General features: G+C 40.2%; 1 protein-coding gene across 1 annotated transcript in view; it reads left to right on the top strand.

Moving 5' to 3' along the window:
- MTOR (mechanistic target of rapamycin kinase) overlaps positions 1 to 17,665 on the top strand; it is a 60,077-nt gene extending 42,412 nt beyond the window's left edge. The window contains exons 33-55 of the mRNA XM_062507390.1: positions 68 to 199; positions 3,196 to 3,311; positions 4,590 to 4,707; positions 5,437 to 5,643; positions 6,145 to 6,245; positions 6,572 to 6,668; positions 7,291 to 7,389; positions 7,947 to 8,069; positions 8,678 to 8,860; positions 9,447 to 9,581; positions 9,864 to 10,038; positions 10,251 to 10,386; positions 11,058 to 11,205; positions 11,878 to 12,000; positions 12,432 to 12,514; positions 13,456 to 13,528; positions 14,027 to 14,101; positions 14,576 to 14,711; positions 15,019 to 15,084; positions 15,230 to 15,310; positions 15,590 to 15,670; positions 16,094 to 16,199; positions 16,715 to 17,665. Of these exons, the coding sequence (XP_062363374.1) occupies positions 68 to 199; positions 3,196 to 3,311; positions 4,590 to 4,707; positions 5,437 to 5,643; positions 6,145 to 6,245; positions 6,572 to 6,668; positions 7,291 to 7,389; positions 7,947 to 8,069; positions 8,678 to 8,860; positions 9,447 to 9,581; positions 9,864 to 10,038; positions 10,251 to 10,386; positions 11,058 to 11,205; positions 11,878 to 12,000; positions 12,432 to 12,514; positions 13,456 to 13,528; positions 14,027 to 14,101; positions 14,576 to 14,711; positions 15,019 to 15,084; positions 15,230 to 15,310; positions 15,590 to 15,670; positions 16,094 to 16,199; positions 16,715 to 16,730 (2,610 nt within the window). The 3' untranslated portion in view covers positions 16,731 to 17,665. The remainder of the gene's footprint in view (positions 1 to 67; positions 200 to 3,195; positions 3,312 to 4,589; positions 4,708 to 5,436; positions 5,644 to 6,144; positions 6,246 to 6,571; positions 6,669 to 7,290; positions 7,390 to 7,946; positions 8,070 to 8,677; positions 8,861 to 9,446; positions 9,582 to 9,863; positions 10,039 to 10,250; positions 10,387 to 11,057; positions 11,206 to 11,877; positions 12,001 to 12,431; positions 12,515 to 13,455; positions 13,529 to 14,026; positions 14,102 to 14,575; positions 14,712 to 15,018; positions 15,085 to 15,229; positions 15,311 to 15,589; positions 15,671 to 16,093; positions 16,200 to 16,714) is intronic.
- Positions 17,666 to 18,744: the final 1,079 nt, after the last annotated feature.

The raw sequence follows: 18,744 nt of genomic DNA, 5'->3' as shown, positions 1-18,744 counted from the left end.
TAAAGAAGTATGAGCTGGAAGTAACAATGAGCTTTTAACCTGCTTTATTTCTTTGCCACTTCTCCAGGCTTTGGCCCATAAGACCCTTGTCCTACTCTTGGGAGTAGATCCATCTCGACAGCTGGATCACCCACTGCCCACTGTCCATCCCCAAGTGACTTATGCATACATGAAGCACATGTGGAAGAGCGCCCGTAAGGTACAGGAGAACACAGGGCTTGGTTTCACTGCTCGGGTTTTGTGCAATGCCATCCATGTCAGCTCTTCATGTTCCCCACAGAACAAGGGCAAGGCTGCAGGTGTTACTTTTGCTCCCCTAAAAGAGAATAACTAATTCCTTTCCTTATCGTTACTCAGATCATAAGCTTTTTATTTTCTTTAAAACTCTGTAAGGCAGAGAAAACCTGGCCTTAATTTTATTTCATATATGGAAAGATTATTTTTGCTAAACCAATAGCTGATACCCAAAGGATGCAGCCAAGATTAATGGTCAATAGTATCTCTTTTGTCCTGTGTAGATTTGCTACTTGACTTTTCATCCACTGTTTGAATTGCCAGGACTCTACACTGTACCTGTGGTCAGGGTTACATGCTGAAACAGGGAAGTAAATGGGGGGTTTATTAACAGTTCTAGAAGTGTCCTGAACAGTTTGCACTTAGTTGCTGAGCAGAACTGATTTTTACTAAAGAGATTATTGGAAATTTCTAACTGAAAGATAGCTGAAAAGTACGTGGAGTTTTGTCATGGGAACAATTTGGCACCAGAGAGCCCAGGATGAATGTTTTTGACATTGCAACACAGGGAGAATTTACATAATTAAATCCAATAAGCTTCAGACTGGATAAGTTATCTTTTTTTAATAAACATTAAAGCCTCCACTTATCCTCATATTCTGCCACATTGTTTTTATTTTTTCTGCCTTTGGAATTGCCAGCACCGAAGCAGAGCCATTGCTGTGGGAACATTGCCACAACTAACTATTCTTTATTTGAATTCAAAAGGCAGAAGGAGCTGTTTCTGAGGCCCTGTTCTGTTGGCTCTGTAAAACAATGAAATTGCCTCTTACTGTCTTCAGTAAATGACCCCAGAAGTATGTGGGGTCTGTGCCTGTCTCTGTGAGGAAAACTGTGTTTTGCAGTGTTTGACTTGTGTTCAAGAAATAGATCTACGTGATGCAGGACACTGGTGCAGTGGTGGACAGCAGAATGAGAGCAGGCACAAAGATTAAGGGAGTGGGAGAACATGTCTAAAATTAACTGATGTGAGAATAAGTGGAGCCCATGAAGATGGGGGAAAACTGATACCAAAATGGATAAATAATACATAGGGTACACCTGGTGATGTGTGTAGTTTTATGTAACTGTGTGTTCACTTGATTTGGTATCCTAAGTAATAAGCTGTTGAAGTAGGCTGGTATGCTGGGAAATGACCATTTTTTCTAGCTCAGCAGTTCAAGGTTCCTTTGTTGACCTAAAATGTTTTCAGTACTGCTGTTTTGGCACTTGTCAAATCCAGGAGGAAAAAAGCTGGCATCTAGAAAGAAACCAGCCATACGGCACTTGCAGGGCTCCACAACAGTCTTTTCTTAAAAACAACAGATAAAAATGGCTAAGTAAACCCTATTACATTTCTTTTAACAAGGACCCTTGCCAGCAACTGCATTCTAAGCCATATCCCATAAAAAGGATGCATACAAACTTAGGAATTCAGTTGTTCTGGAAAACTTACTGTTTTCAGTCCTAAGTGCTCCATCTGTCAGTTTATGGTGATCAGTTTTCAGTATTAATGGAAGCTGAAAAGCAGATTGTTGGGTGTGTCTAGATATGAGAGAGGGGCACATAATAAAAAGATAACAATCTGTACTGATACTGTTTGGCAATATATTTTGTCTGTTTTTAATGGATGTCTGGCATAACTATTTATAAGGTTGTTATTTACACACACACACCCCCCCCCTTCTGTCTAGGCTACCAGCAGTGGAATGCACCACATTAATGTTACGAATATGATCCTTTCTTTTATTTCACCCTGGCCTAATACCCTTTTTCCTCACCACTGAGTTGTGCATGCTGACATTTGTACAGAATAGATGAGGCATTTGAGCTCAGGTGGTTCTTGTCTCTAACATAGTTCATTCCTATAGATACACAGAAGTAGATTGGGCTTCTAACAGCATATTCTGCAGTTCCTAACCTGAAATGACCTTGCAGACTGCAGGAGCTTTACTCTTAATTCTTTCCAGTGAAGTGTGCATTCTTTTTTCTTAAATCTTTATTTTTCAGTTTTCCTACCCCAGAATTCTTTCCAAGGAATTTTAAAAATATCTTTTCCCTCAGAATTTGGTAGTGTAAGTTGTTTTAGCACTGCTGCCCTCTGTAATATTCTGGCAAAAGAGTAATGCACATTTGTATTTCTTCAATAGCCTTAGGAGAAATGTAGACTTTAATTTATTGAAACAACTCAATGTTAATGTCCCATGTTGTGTACTTCAAGCCTAGCCAAAGCTGAAAGTTTAGGAGAGAAGATTAGGAAGCTGCAAGTTTTCCTTCAGGCATTTTTTTTCTCAATTTTTTTTTTTACTTTTTTTTTCTTTTTTTTTTTTTGTCTTTTTTTTGTGGTCTAGCCATAGCATATTATAGATAGACTTCCCTAGATTTGTGATCCTGTCTGTTCAGTATTATCCTGGTCAGATACAGTTTGTAGTAAGCTATAAACATTTGATGGTTGCAATTAGCAGTCTTAGTTCATGCTCAGCTGCAGTGAGATATCTCTGTATCTCACACTGTGTGGGCAGTAACAGGACATTCTCTGCTGCTGAAGTTTTCTCCCTGTACAGGTGAACTTGTTGCTTTGGCAGGGTTGAGTTCTTGCACATTAGAGCATGGTGTTAACTTGTGCTATGGTCAGTCATACCTTTGGCTCTGTCTGACAGTGAAGGAGTGTCTGGAATCAGAAGGATGCAGTTATTTGTTCCTCAGTTCAGCAATTTCAGAGACAACAAGAATCTCTAACCTCTTCATTTATATGGACATACTTAAAGAGTAAAGTGACTTTAGAGAGATGTCAGTGGCTGAAAAGCTTTGAAAGAAAACAAATTATTTACTTCTGTGAAAATCATTTCTACATCGTCTTTCTCCATTGAGAAGTTGTGTTTAAGCCCTGTGGTCCTCACTGCCTCCATCATCCCTTTGCAGATCGATGCATTCCAGCACATGCAGCACTTTGTGCAGACCATGCAGCAGCAGGCTCAGCATGCCATAGCCACCGAGGACCAGCAGCATAAACAGGAGCTCCATAAGCTCATGGCACGGTCAGTACAGGCTCCTGGGGCACCCTTTAGCTCTGTTCTCAAACTGAAGGCTTTACTGAGCTGCAGGGTCCCTGCAGGTGACACATTTCAGACAAAGCTCATGCTTTGATTAAAAGAATGGGATTTCTCATTTAGCTGCTTTGGTATTACATTCTTATCTATCATGTAATGTTCAGTAAATGTTATGCGGACACATCAGCCTAAACATCAGCCAGTTTGTATTTGTTGTTGCTGCCTGGTTGTATTTTTCCAGCACTGTGGCAGGCTGGCAGAAGGCAGAGCTCTCAGCATGTCTGTTTCTTTGCTATTCAGGAGATTTGGTCACTAGGAGAGAAACACTTCCCACATGCCTGGCACATCTGTATTAAATACACAGGCTGCCAAGCACAACAGCAGTGCTTTGGGCAGTAGGTGCCTGTGATGATCTCTTATAGGAAGCATGTGATGGTCCCTTATAATACTGTTGCATTAAAAAGCTTTTCTCCATTTTTCTGTGTATCTGTAGGTGCCAGATTTATTTTTGCCAGTTTAAATTAAAAATTTCATAGTGCTTTCCATTGAAGGATTGTGTTTTTTGAAGGGAGGTGTGCACTCAATTTGCTTTTTATAAGGCATTTTCTTATTTTTTCAGTGACTATAATGGAAAACAAATTAGTAACGATTTGCATACAGTATTTGTCCTGCACAATGCTTTATGGAAAACTCAAAATACAGAAAGGACAGCCATGTAACTGTGGCATTTAAAGCCTGCTGAGAGAGCAAAGTATTAAGTTTTGTGCAACCCCACCCTGCTGCAGTAAAAATTCGTTGTTTTTCCTTTCCTCTAGGAGGGAATGACTTAATGGGGCTCTGGCTGGGGGAAGAACAGTTCTTCTGTGTTTCCATTATTTGTCTGTCAGTGTTCTCCCCAGAAGGCTCATTCATATGGTGCTCAGTGCAGCTCACCAGCCCATGTCTATCCATTTTATCAGCACAGACTCATGAAGTCTTTCAATGTTGCTGTTACCTACTTCTTACATTTATTTTATAACTCATACAGATGGGGAAAAAAGTTTGGTCCCCACCTTTCCTCTTAAATTAAACCTTCAACTAGTTAGTTCCACACTACAAGCAACATGGACATATTTTTAATCTTGAATCCAGCCTGCAGGAGAGGTTTCCTGACTGGATTCACCACATGGAATGTCTTTTAGACTCCAGGTAGCAAGTCTGCCGTTTAATTCAGAGGCTTTGTTTTCATTTTTAGGTTTTGAATCTATAATCCCTTTGCTTAACTAGGTGTTTCCTGAAACTGGGTGAGTGGCAGCTGAACCTGCAAGGCATCAATGAGAGCACCATCCCCAAAGTCTTGCAATACTACAGTGCTGCAACGGAGCATGATCGCAACTGGTACAAGGTGGTTACAGAAAAGTTTCCAGATAAATTTTATCAATTCCCATACTGCAGGAAAGGAAGGTGTTCATTGGAAGATCTCCTATAACTGTCTGCCTTGTTACTTCCAGTAGGATTACAAAAAAGTTAACCAAAAAAACAGAGAAAGTGGCCCAAAGCAATCATGAGATTGTTTAGAATTTTATCTGGTTGGTAAAACTAGGCCACAGTTCAGTTTCTGTTCTTGCTTTTGAGCAAGTCTTGTTGTCAGTTAGCAATGAAGGAGAAAGAAAATGGAAAAATTTAACTTGTTCTCAGTCAGTATACTTGAACAAAGAAAGTAACCTTAATTCTCCAAAGAGCCTTTGATTTTAGGGTTGTGATTTTTCAGTTAATATTTGGTGCCAGATCTTCTCTGGGGCATCCATCTCCTGTATTTTTTTCCCATTACACATCTCCAAGTCTTAACATACTAATTTTCATTTTAGCCTTTGAAAAATTAAGGTATATGCAAATATACTTTAAGTGTTGGTATGGAGCTCATTTGCTTTACAGGGAGTTCCGGGCCAAGAACTGAACATGATATTATTTAAGATAATAAGACAGTTCAAATTACAAGCAATTAGAGAAATCATTGAGAAAGCATTGTGTTGTTTGCAGACACAGAAAGGTTGGATTATATCTAACAATTAGGAAGTGCCTGGTGCAGAAAGGGGTCAACTTCCTTGTGACTTCTGTTCTTTCCTGTTGGCAGGCCTGGCATGCGTGGGCTGTGATGAACTTTGAAGCAGTGCTTCACTATAAACATCAGAACCAGGCCAGAGATGAGAAGAAGAAACTCCGTCACGCGAGTGGAGCCAGCATCACCAGTGCCAACACTGAGGGTAGCAACAGTGAGAGCGATGCAGAGAGCACTGAGAACAGCCCCATCCCATCCCCAGTGCAGAAAAAAGTCACTGAGGTACCCTCCCTCCTCCCTCTTCATGTTGAGAGATTGCTACTTACTGCTTAGACACAGAAAAATTGTGTGGGCTAAATTAATGCAAATGATTATTACTTGTGACCTAAAGTGGAGACTGAAGTGGCTGTCATAGGTGATACAGTGCATTAAGAAATTCTGTTGTTTAGGTCCTTCATGGAAGACTCTGAGGAATCTTTTTCATTTACCAGTTGTAGTAAGGTGGTAGTTTTTAGGCTGCTTGGCTGTCCATAGCTTTGCAAACAAACTGAAGTATAAAACCACTTCACAGCCTTTTCCCTGCCAGGCTGAAAGACCTTTGTGTAGTCAAGGAAAACATAAAATTCTAGGAGCAACATGTGAAGAGTAGGAGCAGAAATCAGCTACAGTGGGGATTAGGTCTATATTTCCACATGTTTCTTCCTCTTTCCCCTTCTTGAGTTTAGGATTCATGTGGGCTGATGTTCTTGCATAGAACTAATGGAGCAATTTTCATTCCAAAAGGATTTATCCAAGACCCTCTTGATGTACACAGTCCCTGCTGTCCAGGGTTTCTTCCGATCCATTTCTCTGTCTCGAGGAAACAACCTACAAGACACCCTAAGGTACATAATAAAGCACACAGTAAATGAAATCCAGCTGGTAAGAGCACATGGTTTCAGATTAGGTAGAACACATTTCTGCTCTTTCTTGTTATGGTTGAATTGAGTGCTTTGGTCCAGGTTAATTTTTATTAGATGAATTATCCCTGCTATCTGAGGGTTCTAGGAAGAAAAGTTGCTTGTAAATGGGTTTTGGGTTGGGTTTTTTTTGGTTTTTTGTTTGGGGTTTTTGTGGTGGGGTTTCATTTGTTGGTTGGTTGGTGTATTTTGTTATGTTTTGGTTTTTTGTTTGTTTCTTTGTTCCTAGCAAAAGTATTTCTCTTTTTCAGAGTCCTTACTCTGTGGTTTGACTATGGTCATTGGCCTGATGTGAATGAGGCTTTGGTAGAAGGAGTCAAGGCAATCCAAATAGACACTTGGCTGCAGGTAAGTAATACAAAGAGAAATCCCAGTTCTGGGGGTAGTTTGGGGATTTGCTGCATGGTGTCCATTATGACCCCTTGCTAAAACAGTCCTCTGTAGGTGAGTGCTGAGAGCAGTGTGCAGTACAGTCTGTAACTGATTTCACTAGCATCTTGAACAGAAAAATGAGAAATGTTTCCATATTTATACACAGATTAGTGCATATTAATGAGAAAGAATGAAAATTCTTAAATTAAAGATGATGTGCATTCAGTAGTGATCAAATATAAAACACTACTGTCCTGCTCTGATGTAGTTCACAGTCTGCTTCAGGATTGCCTTGAAGAATGATTCTTGTAATTAAATTTAAAAATACCTTATTTTCTATTTAAGCTTATTTTATTTTAAGATGCATCTTTCCATAGTAGGGTCCTGTAACAGTTTTGTACAGAACACTTGTGAGCTCACTGAGCTGTTGTACATTTCTGTTTGGAACCTTGTGTTACCCTCTGACCAACTCAAAAATGAGTGGTGGGCTTCCCTGTCTCCTTTAGAGGCTGTGAGGCCTCTAGGAAAGGGCAGAACAGCTGGTGCAGTGAACACATGAGATGACAGGAGTGTTTATTTCCCTTATCCTTACTCCCAGGTTATCCCTCAGCTCATTGCCAGAATTGACACCCCTCGACCTCTGGTGGGCCGTCTCATTCATCAGCTGCTCACTGACATTGGTCGGTACCATCCCCAGGTAAGTGTGGGCTTAGAGGAGGAATTTGCACACTTGTCAGATGCCTGCACAGGAAATCACAGCAAGTGATGACAGTGAGCATGGGGACAATTTCTGTTGCTGCTGCTTTCACCTCAGCACTTTTCACATAAAAATGGAAAGAGGTGAATGAGCCATGCAGCCTGGGAAGAACTCTTTGTCTAATATAATTTAATGTCTGCTGGGTAGTGCAAATCACCTTATATGTCTTTACGTGACTACTAAGAACCTACCTCACAGGTTTTATCTGGATTTCTTTCCACAGTGTGGAATATCAAAAAAATCCTAAAACCTATTTTTGTTCCTCCAGTTTGAAAAAGGCTCTCAATGTCATTCTGCTATTCAGTGAATTGAAGTGTTGACAGCCTTTTGGATCAGAAGACTTTCAGTAGTAAATGCCTATCACCACTTTCCAGAAGCAAACTTGCTTCCTTCTGTTTATCCCTAAGGCTGTTGTTTGTTAGTGCTTTGCTAATTATTGAAATTCAAGTAGCTCTTCTGTGGGGTTCTAAAGTATTGTTGGTTGCTGTCCCTTGCAGGCTTTGATCTATCCTTTGACTGTGGCTTCTAAATCTACAACCACTGCTCGGCACAATGCTGCAAATAAGATCCTGAAAAACATGTGTGAGCACAGCAACACTCTGGTGCAGCAGGCAATGATGGTGAGTGCTCAGCGTGGCGTTAAGTGTGTTCTGTTGGATGATTGTATGTCAGTTATAATAACACAAAATGACTATTCATTGTAGATTCTGTTCAAGTGCAATTTATTTGGGGTAGTTGCAACTGGTAGAAATTACTGTAATAGTGTAATTTTCAGAGAATGCTTTCATTTTAGAAGAATTCACACGCTTGAGTTTTTGTGTTTCCTTATGAATAAATGTAGAGAAGAAATACATGAAAAACCTTTGTTCCATATAGACATGTTTCTGCATAATGGGAAGAAGAAACAAAACTTACATTGCATGGTAAGAGCAAAGTAATTAATTTGATAAAGGTTTTTATGTATAATTGAAAAATAATGCCTTCAGGCCAAACTGCACAAGCATGTAGAACATTTCAAAGATAACAAATAAGGTGAGAAAAGTCTGGTTAGCTTCTTACAGAAAAAAATGTGCTATCACTGTGGTAGCTCTTGTGGCTCCCTCTGGCTGCCAGGAACAAATATTTCATAACATTAGAGAAGAAAGGTGTTAGTTTTGCAATTTTAAGTCGGAACATAGTCCCAGGGATTTCTTTAGAAGTTTAATCTTTTCTTTCTGTCCTAAAACAGGTGAGTGAAGAGCTAATTCGTGTGGCCATCCTATGGCATGAGATGTGGCATGAAGGGTTAGAAGAAGCATCCCGTCTGTATTTTGGAGAAAGAAATGTAAAGGGAATGTTCGAGGTGCTGGAACCACTTCATGCAATGATGGAGCGAGGGCCTCAGACTTTAAAGGAGACATCTTTCAATCAGGTATCAGCAAATGGCCAAGAGGCTGCTCTTCAGGACAGCCACCTGCCCAGATGTGGTACAAGAACTTTTGCCATTTAACACAAAAAGTGAATCTCTTGGGACTCATTATATTAGTTGCAGATTTCATTATTGGTGTTTATCTTCAGAACTGTTTTCACTTTTGGTGACTATAAGAGGCCATGGTAGTCCAAATTGCCCTGGAGCCTTGTATTGGCAGGGTGTCTGATAGGGACTGGAAAATGACGACTGCTCTGCAGTTAATTGTTCTTCTTTCTTCACAGTAAGCACTAGCACAGATAACAGAGAATTAACTGAGCTTGTAAGCCTACTGTTGAAGGGTGATTCTAAGCATTCAGGTGCCTCCTATAATGAAGTCTACTTGTGAGCAATGTTGTTTGATAAATTCAATGCAGATCTTGGATCCAACCATTTCTGGATCTTTAATTCTGATCTGCTATAAAAATGTGAGATCAAGTATTTGTAGTACAATTTGAAAAGATACTTTGATGCTCTTTGTAGGTGTTAAGTGGTCTCCATCTACTACACTACACGTTGAAATTCTTTTTTCTGTTGTTTTAATCCCTAGGCCTATGGCAGAGATCTTATGGAAGCTCAGGAGTGGTGCAGGAAGTATATGAAATCAGGAAACGTCAAAGACCTAACTCAGGCTTGGGATCTCTATTATCACGTGTTCCGACGTATCTCAAAGCAGCTGCCACAGGTGAAGGGAACATTCAGATCTTTTGTGGGTCTTACAGTGCAAGTTGTCAATACCAACCTTTGCTTTATGTTTTCTGGTTATTCAAAACATACTAATTCAGTATTCTGGAAATAACAGCATAGGGTTTGCTGTAAATTTGGTGTTTATGCAGCACTTCCTGCAAGTACCTGAAGTATTGGTCACTGCTTGAACTGCTTTAGGTCCCTTGACAGCATGAACTCTTCAGATGCCTCTGTGAGATTGAACTGGAATTCTAAGGTGTATTTCTTTTGGTTTTGGTAGCTCACTTCTTTGGAACTACAGTATGTGTCGCCAAAACTCCTGATGTGCCGGGATCTGGAACTGGCAGTGCCAGGAACATATGATCCCAACCAGCCCATCATACGGATTCAGTCCATTGCACCCTCACTGCAGGTCATCACTTCCAAGCAGAGGCCCAGGAAGTTGACATTAATGGGTAAGAGAGAGCAGTTTTCACTTTGCTATTCCAGTATTTAACATAGGTTAAACTGTATACTTACCTGGTGAAACCTCTCCAACCTTTCCTTTCAGGTGAGATTTTTCTTAGTCAGTCTGACTGCCATGTTTTCCAGTTTTTTGGTTCATGTGTGTTTACTCTTGTCTGTTTGTTCAATGATAGTAAGCCTTTGTGCACCAATTCTTTTGCAGGAAGCAATGGGCATGAGTTTGTATTCCTTCTGAAAGGTCACGAAGACCTTCGCCAAGATGAAAGAGTGATGCAGCTTTTTGGGTTGGTCAACACTCTGCTAGCAAATGACCCAACTTCTCTTCGTAAAAACCTCAGGTGTGTGCTCTGAGTAATCACTGAAAGTGATTGTCCATATGTGACTCCTTACGTGGGTGCAGCTTTGCAAGTAAACCCGGCACAAGCAGTTCTTTTGTGAAGAAATGGCAAATCTTGGAAGTAAGTTATTTAAAAAGAAAAGCAGCATTCATATAATTCAAACATGGAGGAAATGTATCTGAGAGGATTGTTTGTTTTATTTAATTGAAGTCCTATCTTGTAAATTGTTCTGGTCTTTGAAGCAATGCCTATTTCAGGACACTTTGAGCACTGCATTAGGAGCCTGAGAATGGGGTTTTGCCAGAGACCTTTTATTACAGTCACAAAATAGCTTGGTGAAAAGTCACTGGGTGCAATTCTGCAGTGTCTTTCAAGCAAGAACACATCAAATATCATGTACAAATAACAGATCACCTTGGGTGACATAGCATTTACCTTCTGAAAGCAGCTTTTCAGTGAATACCACGTAAACTTTGAGCTTGTCTCTAGATTATCTGGCAACAATCTCTGCAAACTGGGTGTCTGAAGACTGTTTGAAAAGACAAGCAGAGCAACTACTGACAATGTGGACCAGAGTCAGATTTAACAGTAGTTGTTTTAAGCATCTCAAAATCTAGTAAGTTACAATATACAACAATTCAAGCTGTGATTCTCCACTTTTTTTCCCATAGCATCCAGAGATATGCTGTTATTCCACTATCTACAAATTCAGGCTTAATTGGCTGGGTGCCCCATTGTGACACACTGCATGCACTCATCCGAGACTACAGAGAGAAGAAAAAGATCCTGCTCAACATCGAGCACCGCATCATGCTCAGGGTAAGGGGCAAGCTGGCAGAGGTTTTGGTCCTTTCTCTTAGGACACCAGTGTCTTAATGAAGGAAAATGGTGCAAGGCTTCTTCCCTCTGCCTCTTTTCTGATTGTTACAATAAATTAAAAATATTAGATAAGAGTTACAGCTTGCCATATGTTTGTTTCTCCTTTCCAGTTTTAGCAGTGACCACAAGTTGTTGCTATCTGGTGACTGATATGTATTTGGAATTTTGCATGACTGTGGTGTGTCTCAGGTGCTGTGCTGCTGGCATTTCAAACATTGTGTCTAAGCAGCAGGGCCAAAATTAGACTGGAGAAACTGAACACTACTAGAAAATTTGGAATTTCCTGCCAAAAAGAAAGCATTTGCAAGCCCAGAAGACTTATTTGGATAATGGGTTTTGAAAAATACTTAGCTTTGCAGTTTTTTAGTTAAGTAGGGCTGTGGGCTACTGAATTTGTGGATACTAAATCATTTGCTGTCCCATTTAAAAAGAATTCTTCACTTCTGTGTGATTATCTCACTGTGTTTGAAACATGCTGGTCAGTTTACAAATAATTCAAGTCTAAACTTGATATGAAATTATTTATGATTACTGTGTTTCTCACAGTACAACCAGAGGCTACTGGAGGTGGCTTTTTAATTTGCTGAATGTCTTCTGAATTCTGAATTATAGATGGCTCCAGACTATGACCACCTGACTCTGATGCAAAAAGTAGAAGTATTTGAACATGCTGTCAATAACACAGCTGGGGATGACCTTGCCAAACTGCTGTGGTTGAAAAGTCCAAGCTCGGAGGTGAGTTCGACACAAGTACTGGCAAACAACAGAGTGTGTAATTACCTTCTCTGCAGAATGAGTGAGAGATGGAGTTGATTTATCCTAAACCCCAGCTGAATCACTGCAGAGCATGTATGCACACGTGTATCCTCGTGCAAGGGGCCGTGCAAGGCTTAGAGCACGAGTGAAGTGCAAAGCACAGGACTGGAGATTTTAGTCTCCATATACTCTGCAGGGGAGAGAAAGGCAGAAGCCCCAGAATATATTCTCTTAATGAAAATTAGACATCTAATTCAAGGGTACAGAGTGCTTGAACCCCCTTAAATTTACAAAGTACTGAACCTCAGTATGTCGCAGTTCTGCTTTGTGCAAAATGCGAGTCAATTTTAATATAAACTGAAACATGTAACATACCTGCCTGGCTTTTTCTATTTTGTCTCCACTTGTAGGTGTGGTTTGACAGAAGAACAAATTACACCCGTTCACTAGCTGTGATGTCAATGGTTGGGTACATTTTGGGCCTTGGGGACAGGTAAGCACAGCTGTAAAGGTTTCTTGTATTTAAAAGCACAGACTGTGAAGGCCTGTCAGTTCATTCCTTTAATCTGTTCTTGTGATAACATCTTCCACTGTAGTTACTGCTGAGTTGTAGTGGTACCATCTTTCAGGTCATAATTATGCTGCTGTTATTCTCAGCACTGCAGGTAAGAGATGCAGTTTGTGTATCTTGAGTACAAATAAGACTTTCTTCCTTTTTGAAATGAATACACATGGAACTACATTAAGTACCACAAGTTCTAATTTTGCCCTTTCACACAATGGGAAGTCTATCTCCATCCATTTTATAAACAATATAGCTTCCAAAATGCTTCTGAAGACAGTGTATATTAGATGTTAAATCTGTAATGCAAGAACAGGTAAGCCCTTAAATGTTTTAATAGCAAGAGCTCTTATTTCTGAACTTTGAAGTCTCTAACATGAAATTATAAAACTTTGAAAATTGAGTTAAAATTGGAAAATGTAAACATGAATACAGCACTGTAGTTTTGCTAGTCTGGATTGATTTTCTTCTCTGTTGGTAAAATGATTTGTGTTACTTCAATGAAGCATAATGCATTACATTTTTCTGCACTAAAAAAACGAAAAAGCAAAAAACAAGTGGAAAAATTTACCCTAACTGAAAAATAAACATTCATATCCAAGAAATGTACTGATCATTCTTGTCCAGGAGATTATTTATCTTCCAAGGTGAGAAGGTCTCTAACTCGTGAGGGGTAATTACAAACGTAATGTGACAGATGCACTGTCAGGAAGGTTTCCTGTTCATCCTGAAGATCTCAGACAAGCAAGCTATCACTGCTGTTCTTGTTCATGGTGATAAATATGTTTTCAGACTGGACTTGCTGTGATTTACTTTGGGTTTTTGTAATGGTCTGTCACCAATGGTCTGTTTTTTCTCCCACTTCACCAAAGACACCCTTCCAATTTGATGTTAGACAGACTGAGTGGAAAGATCCTGCATATCGACTTTGGGGACTGTTTTGAGGTAAGTCTTTGTATTTGGATGTGACATTTTCAGTGATACTTCACATTTTCTGGTGGAAATTAATCTATAAACCAGGACAAACTGACCTTGGAGTCTAATCCTAGGCAAACCTTTTGGTTCTCTTTTGAGCCTCCCTTTAGCTATAGGCAAGATGAAAATAACAGCCACTTTATCTTGGAAGCATGTCTTGGGGATTAGCTGACCACCGGAACAAGCAAAGAAGTGTTAACATCACTTCCATGAAATTTCTTGGAGCAATTTAAGCTGCTGATAGGCAGTCTATGTTGCTGGCCACATGCTTGAGTTTTCCCTTTGTTATCAAGTTACTCATCTAGGTTCTCCCAGTAATTTGTGAAAACTAAGGAACATAAAGCTGTGATTTTATTTCCTATTTGGAATAAAATCTTCAAGATTGTAGCAAAATGGTCCCGGTACTTAATAACTTTTAAAAAGTAAGTTAGCTATTAATTTACTTATTCTCCATCATCATGTGTTTAGGTTGCAATGACAAGAGAAAAGTTCCCTGAGAAGATTCCATTTAGATTAACAAGGATGCTGACAAATGCTATGGAGGTAAGCATTCCCTCTGATTTGGAGGGGACTGTTCCCAGGGAAAATTGCAACCGTTTCTCTTGTATTTTTTTTATTGTGGCTAAACTTTACCACTCCTTAAGAACCAGGGGTGTTAATATTTCAGCTTTGTTTTCTGTGAGTTAAAATATCTCCTGTAATATCTGCAGTACATTACAGTGGAAAGCAACTTTTTATTTAGAAAATAATCTAGCCTGAAATTCCTCCAATTCCTTCGGCCTTCCTTTAGTTTCCCCATTTCAAATAGCAACCAGACACAGTCAGTTGCATGGTACTTTACAAAGATCATCCTCATGGAGGAAAGAGCTTCTTAGTTTGTAATTAATGTGTCTCTTGTTCTCTTAATGAACAAAGCGTAGTGCTCCAGTTCAAAGCTACTTACTGCTCCCTGAGTGTTGGGGTTGGAGTTGCAGAGTGAACAAAGCAATAGTTGATTCACTTCTTTTTCTTCCAAAGGTGACAGGCCTTGATGGGAACTACAGAATCACTTGTCACACAGTGATGGAAGTGCTGCGTGAACACAAGGACAGTGTCATGGCTGTGCTGGAAGCCTTTGTGTATGATCCCTTATTGAATTGGAGATTGATGGACAGTAAGTGATTCTGATAAAATAGTGACAGCAAGGGAATATTCATAAAAGAAATCCAGAAGCCTGAAATCCAGTGTGTTTTCAAACAATCTGATCAAACTGTTAGTTTGCATGTGCTACTTCTGTGTGCACACAGTTTTAGTGGTTTTAATATGAAATTACAGCAGTGATCAGGAGATGAAAATTATTTTCAGGTGACATCAAATCTGGAGAAGGAGAAAGGCAGCCAAATCTGTATTGTTTGTGGACAAATTTGCTCTGAAACACTGAAACTCCAGTTCATGCTTTCCAACTCCCTGTTTTCTTGCAGCAAATACAAAGGGCAATAAGCGCTCACGAACAAGAACAGACTCCTACTCAGCCAGTCAGTCAGTAGGTGAGTAGAAAAGATGGTAGATATCACAAATATGCTTTTCAAATTAGCTGATTAACAGTCTTGCTAATGTTTCCAGCAGAATATTGCACCTGCTTTTCAGCTTCACATTTATGCTTTATTGTTTCCATGGTTTTTTTTTCAATAGAAATGTTGGACAGTGTGGAACTGGGTGAGACAGCCCATAAAAAAACTGGAACCACAGTGCCTGAATCCATTCATTCCTTCAGTAAGTTTCATTGTTTTTTCTATACTGATTCAGAAACTTTTCTTGGATCAGAAAATTTCATCGTGATCCAAGTGCAATTATATGAGATGGGACAGATACAGTCTCTTGTCAGCATAAAAATTATCTGCATTCTCAACTCCCACAAAGAGTTGTATCTATAGAAAATGCATCTATGTTTGCTTTCAAAATGGTATTTGGAAAGGGCACATCTAACAGCAGTACAAATGCTTTTATTATTCAGATGAAGTCCTAATTGTGTGTCCTATTTCTGTCTTTTAGTAGGAGATGGTCTGGTGAAGCCCGAAGCTCTAAATAAGAAGGCAATTCAGATCATCAACAGGGTTCGAGATAAGCTCACTGGTGAGCATGTAGTTATGTTTATATAAAAGAAACATAAAATCTGATGCATCAGCATTATGCTTAGTGTTTGTATTTTGTGCTAATCCTTTAATTTAACATATTCTGGTTAAGTAGATGAGGCCATTTTCCTGTTTTTGTCCAAAACCTAAGTACTGTGCTTGCATTTAGATACAAATAAGTCTGATTTGAAAAATAAACAGGTGTTTGTAACTACAAAGACTTAATATTTTGCCTGTATTAGCTTGTTAGTGGAAGCTGAATTTCTACTGTCTTGACTTAATAGTTTGCAGCATTTAGTTGCAAAATTTTACACTTTTAAAGTTTATAAGAAACTACTCCCCACAAGCCAGATGATGTACTTGAAGGGATTAGGACCAGGATTTGTGACTCTTTTCATGGCTTTTTAATCCTTTAATTTCAAAGGTCGAGACTTCTCTCATGATGAAACTCTCGATGTACCCACACAAGTAGAACTGCTCATTAAACAAGCAACTTCTCATGAGAACCTGTGCCAGTGCTACATTGGATGGTGAGTTTGTCACTCAGCTAACCTGGCAAAACTTCTGGAATAGTATGAGCAGGAAACTGCTAAAGAGAGCCTCAGTGGTGTAGTTAGTTATTTGTAGGAGCTTTACCACATACTGCATCTGATCTGGTAGATTTTGCAAGCCCATGGCAATGCCATAGGCAGTCCTCTAGGAAATTTGCTGTTATAAGTAGTTCTAAGTAGTTCTAAGTAGTGACAAGGATTTTACATTTTAAGTGTTTAAAATAAGGAATGTGGTGGTCAGTGCTTTCATTTACACTGAAGAACAAAACAAAGATGATTTAGTGTCATTTTGAGAGTTAGATGACTTGGAACTATGCTTCAAGAAATAGATCTCTTTCCTGCTAATGTTTAAAAGTGATAAAGATACCCTGGCAACTTCACCTGTACTCAAATGTACAGTGCCTGGTTCTGTATGGAATCTCAGTCCTTCTCAGTGTTGCCTTTGTGAAACTACGTGCAAGTCAACATTATTACAATATCTTTATTTTCTTTAGGTGTCCTTTCTGGTAAGAGGATATTCCAGAGTATGCACAGCCTTTTATTCTGGAGGCTTTTTCACTCCAAACTTGCTCTTCTACAAACACAAATTGAACGTTGGACTGAAATACAGCCTTTGTCACATATTTTTAAATGTAAATGAAAAGAGTTATTGTATATTAAAAGTTGGTGTAAGCCAATGTATAGCTGCTGTTGGAAAAACAAGCTGTCTGAAACACAACACTTGATTTGGGTTTCCAGGACAGTGAAGACTGATTGTACCACAGATGTCTATGGTTCCACTTTGTCTTTGGGGAACTGGAGATCCATTGAAAATAACTATACGGGTTTTCACTCACTTTGCAATGTAACTAAGTAACTTGCAGATTAATTATTGCCCTGGTCATTCCTGTTGATGTGGGTGCAGTGAGCTAAATGCGCTTGTGCAGGAGGCTTCATTTAGGTTTGGAGGGAGCTGCATAACTGGAAAGCAAGAGAAGTAGAATTTTACCATTGTGTCCTCCTGTACCTTCTTATCCAACTTGATTCTTGCCCCAAAATTGGAAATTGTCTACCCGCTCATTACACTAGTTCAGGATTTATGTTTCTGACTAGATCAGGGTTTTGAACACATCCAAGATTTGAAAACCTTGAGCTGAGCAAAGTCAGGGTGCCTCTGTGCAGAGTGATCAGTGGCAAACTCGATGCAGGGTACAAATAAATAGCACTTGGGAGCCTCCTGCAGTGTCTGAGATAAAAAGCAGTGTTGGGAAATAACTAGGGAAAGGTAGGGTTTGGCGCAGGAGGCAGACAGGAGGGAGAACTGGTTGTAACTTGAAACAGAAAATAATGGTTGTTAAACACGAGAGTGAAGATAAAGTTATGATTTATGAATTAAAAATATTAAAAACAATGCACAAAATACAACAGAGTAGCCATGTTTAGATGCCATGTTGTATTTGCATATTTTTTGTGCCAATAAATTACATCAAAATGTAAACACTTCATCTGTGTTCCTGTTTATTCCTAAGTCTTTCTAAGGCAGGGACAGGGAAGCAAGTTACAATTTTTTTTAAGGTTTCTGTTGCCATTGATTTGTCTTTTTGTGCATCAGTTCGGGTCGTTGGCTTTATTTCCCGTCTGATAGCAGCTGAATGAAGTCTGTCAGTTGTATAAAAGATCTGTGACCATACAACCCCTAAACTTTTGTTTTCCATGAGATGTGATGTCATCTGTGTGATAAGAACATCATCTTCCTTGGGCTCAGGGTCACAGCCACAGCTCCAGTCACAGCATGGAGTGTTGGACGGGATTCCCTGGACTTCCCCAGCTGCTTGCACAAATGGGAAATGGGGAGGTGGCAGTCACGAATTTGGGTATTGGCCCTAGCCCTTTTCTGGACACTGGTGTGGCTATCAAGGGGACTGGGCACCACAATATAAGAAATATTATTAAGTTGCTAGAGAGTGTCCAAAAAAGGGAAACAAAGATAGTGAAGAGCCTGGAGGGGAAGAGGAGCCACTGAGGGCACTTGGTCTGTTCAGCCTGGAGGAAGGAGACTGAGGGCAAACTCATCCCAGTCTACAACTTGCTGTTGAGGGCAAGAGGATGGGCAGGCATTGATCTTTGCTCTGTGGTGACCAGGGACAGGACCTCAGGGAACGGCTGGAGCTGTGTCAGGGGAGTTTTAGGCTGAGTATCAGGGAAAGGTTCTTCCCCCAGAGGGTGCTGGGCACTGCCCAGGCTCCCCAGGGAACGGGCATAGCCCCAAGGCTGCCAGAGCTCCAGGAGCGTTTGGACAACGCTCTGAGGTACAAGGTGGGATGGTTGGGATGTCCTGTGCAGGGCCCAGAGCTGGACTCCATGATCCCTCTGGGTCCCTGCCCATTCAGGACCTTTTGTGATTCGGTGGGTCCCACTGGTGGGTGTTTGTGGGGTAGAAGAGGCCGAACGTGCCGCACACAAACAAGGCCAGCCGGGCTCTCCTCAGGACAGGGCTTGTCCTGCCCGGTCCTGCCGCTGGGGGCGCCTGCGCTCTCCGCCCTTC

This window comes from Cinclus cinclus, chromosome 23 (assembly GCF_963662255.1).
Source record: "Cinclus cinclus chromosome 23, bCinCin1.1, whole genome shotgun sequence".
Lineage (NCBI taxonomy): Eukaryota > Metazoa > Chordata > Aves > Passeriformes > Cinclidae > Cinclus > Cinclus cinclus.
This window is presented reverse-complemented; position numbering and strand designations above follow the sequence as displayed.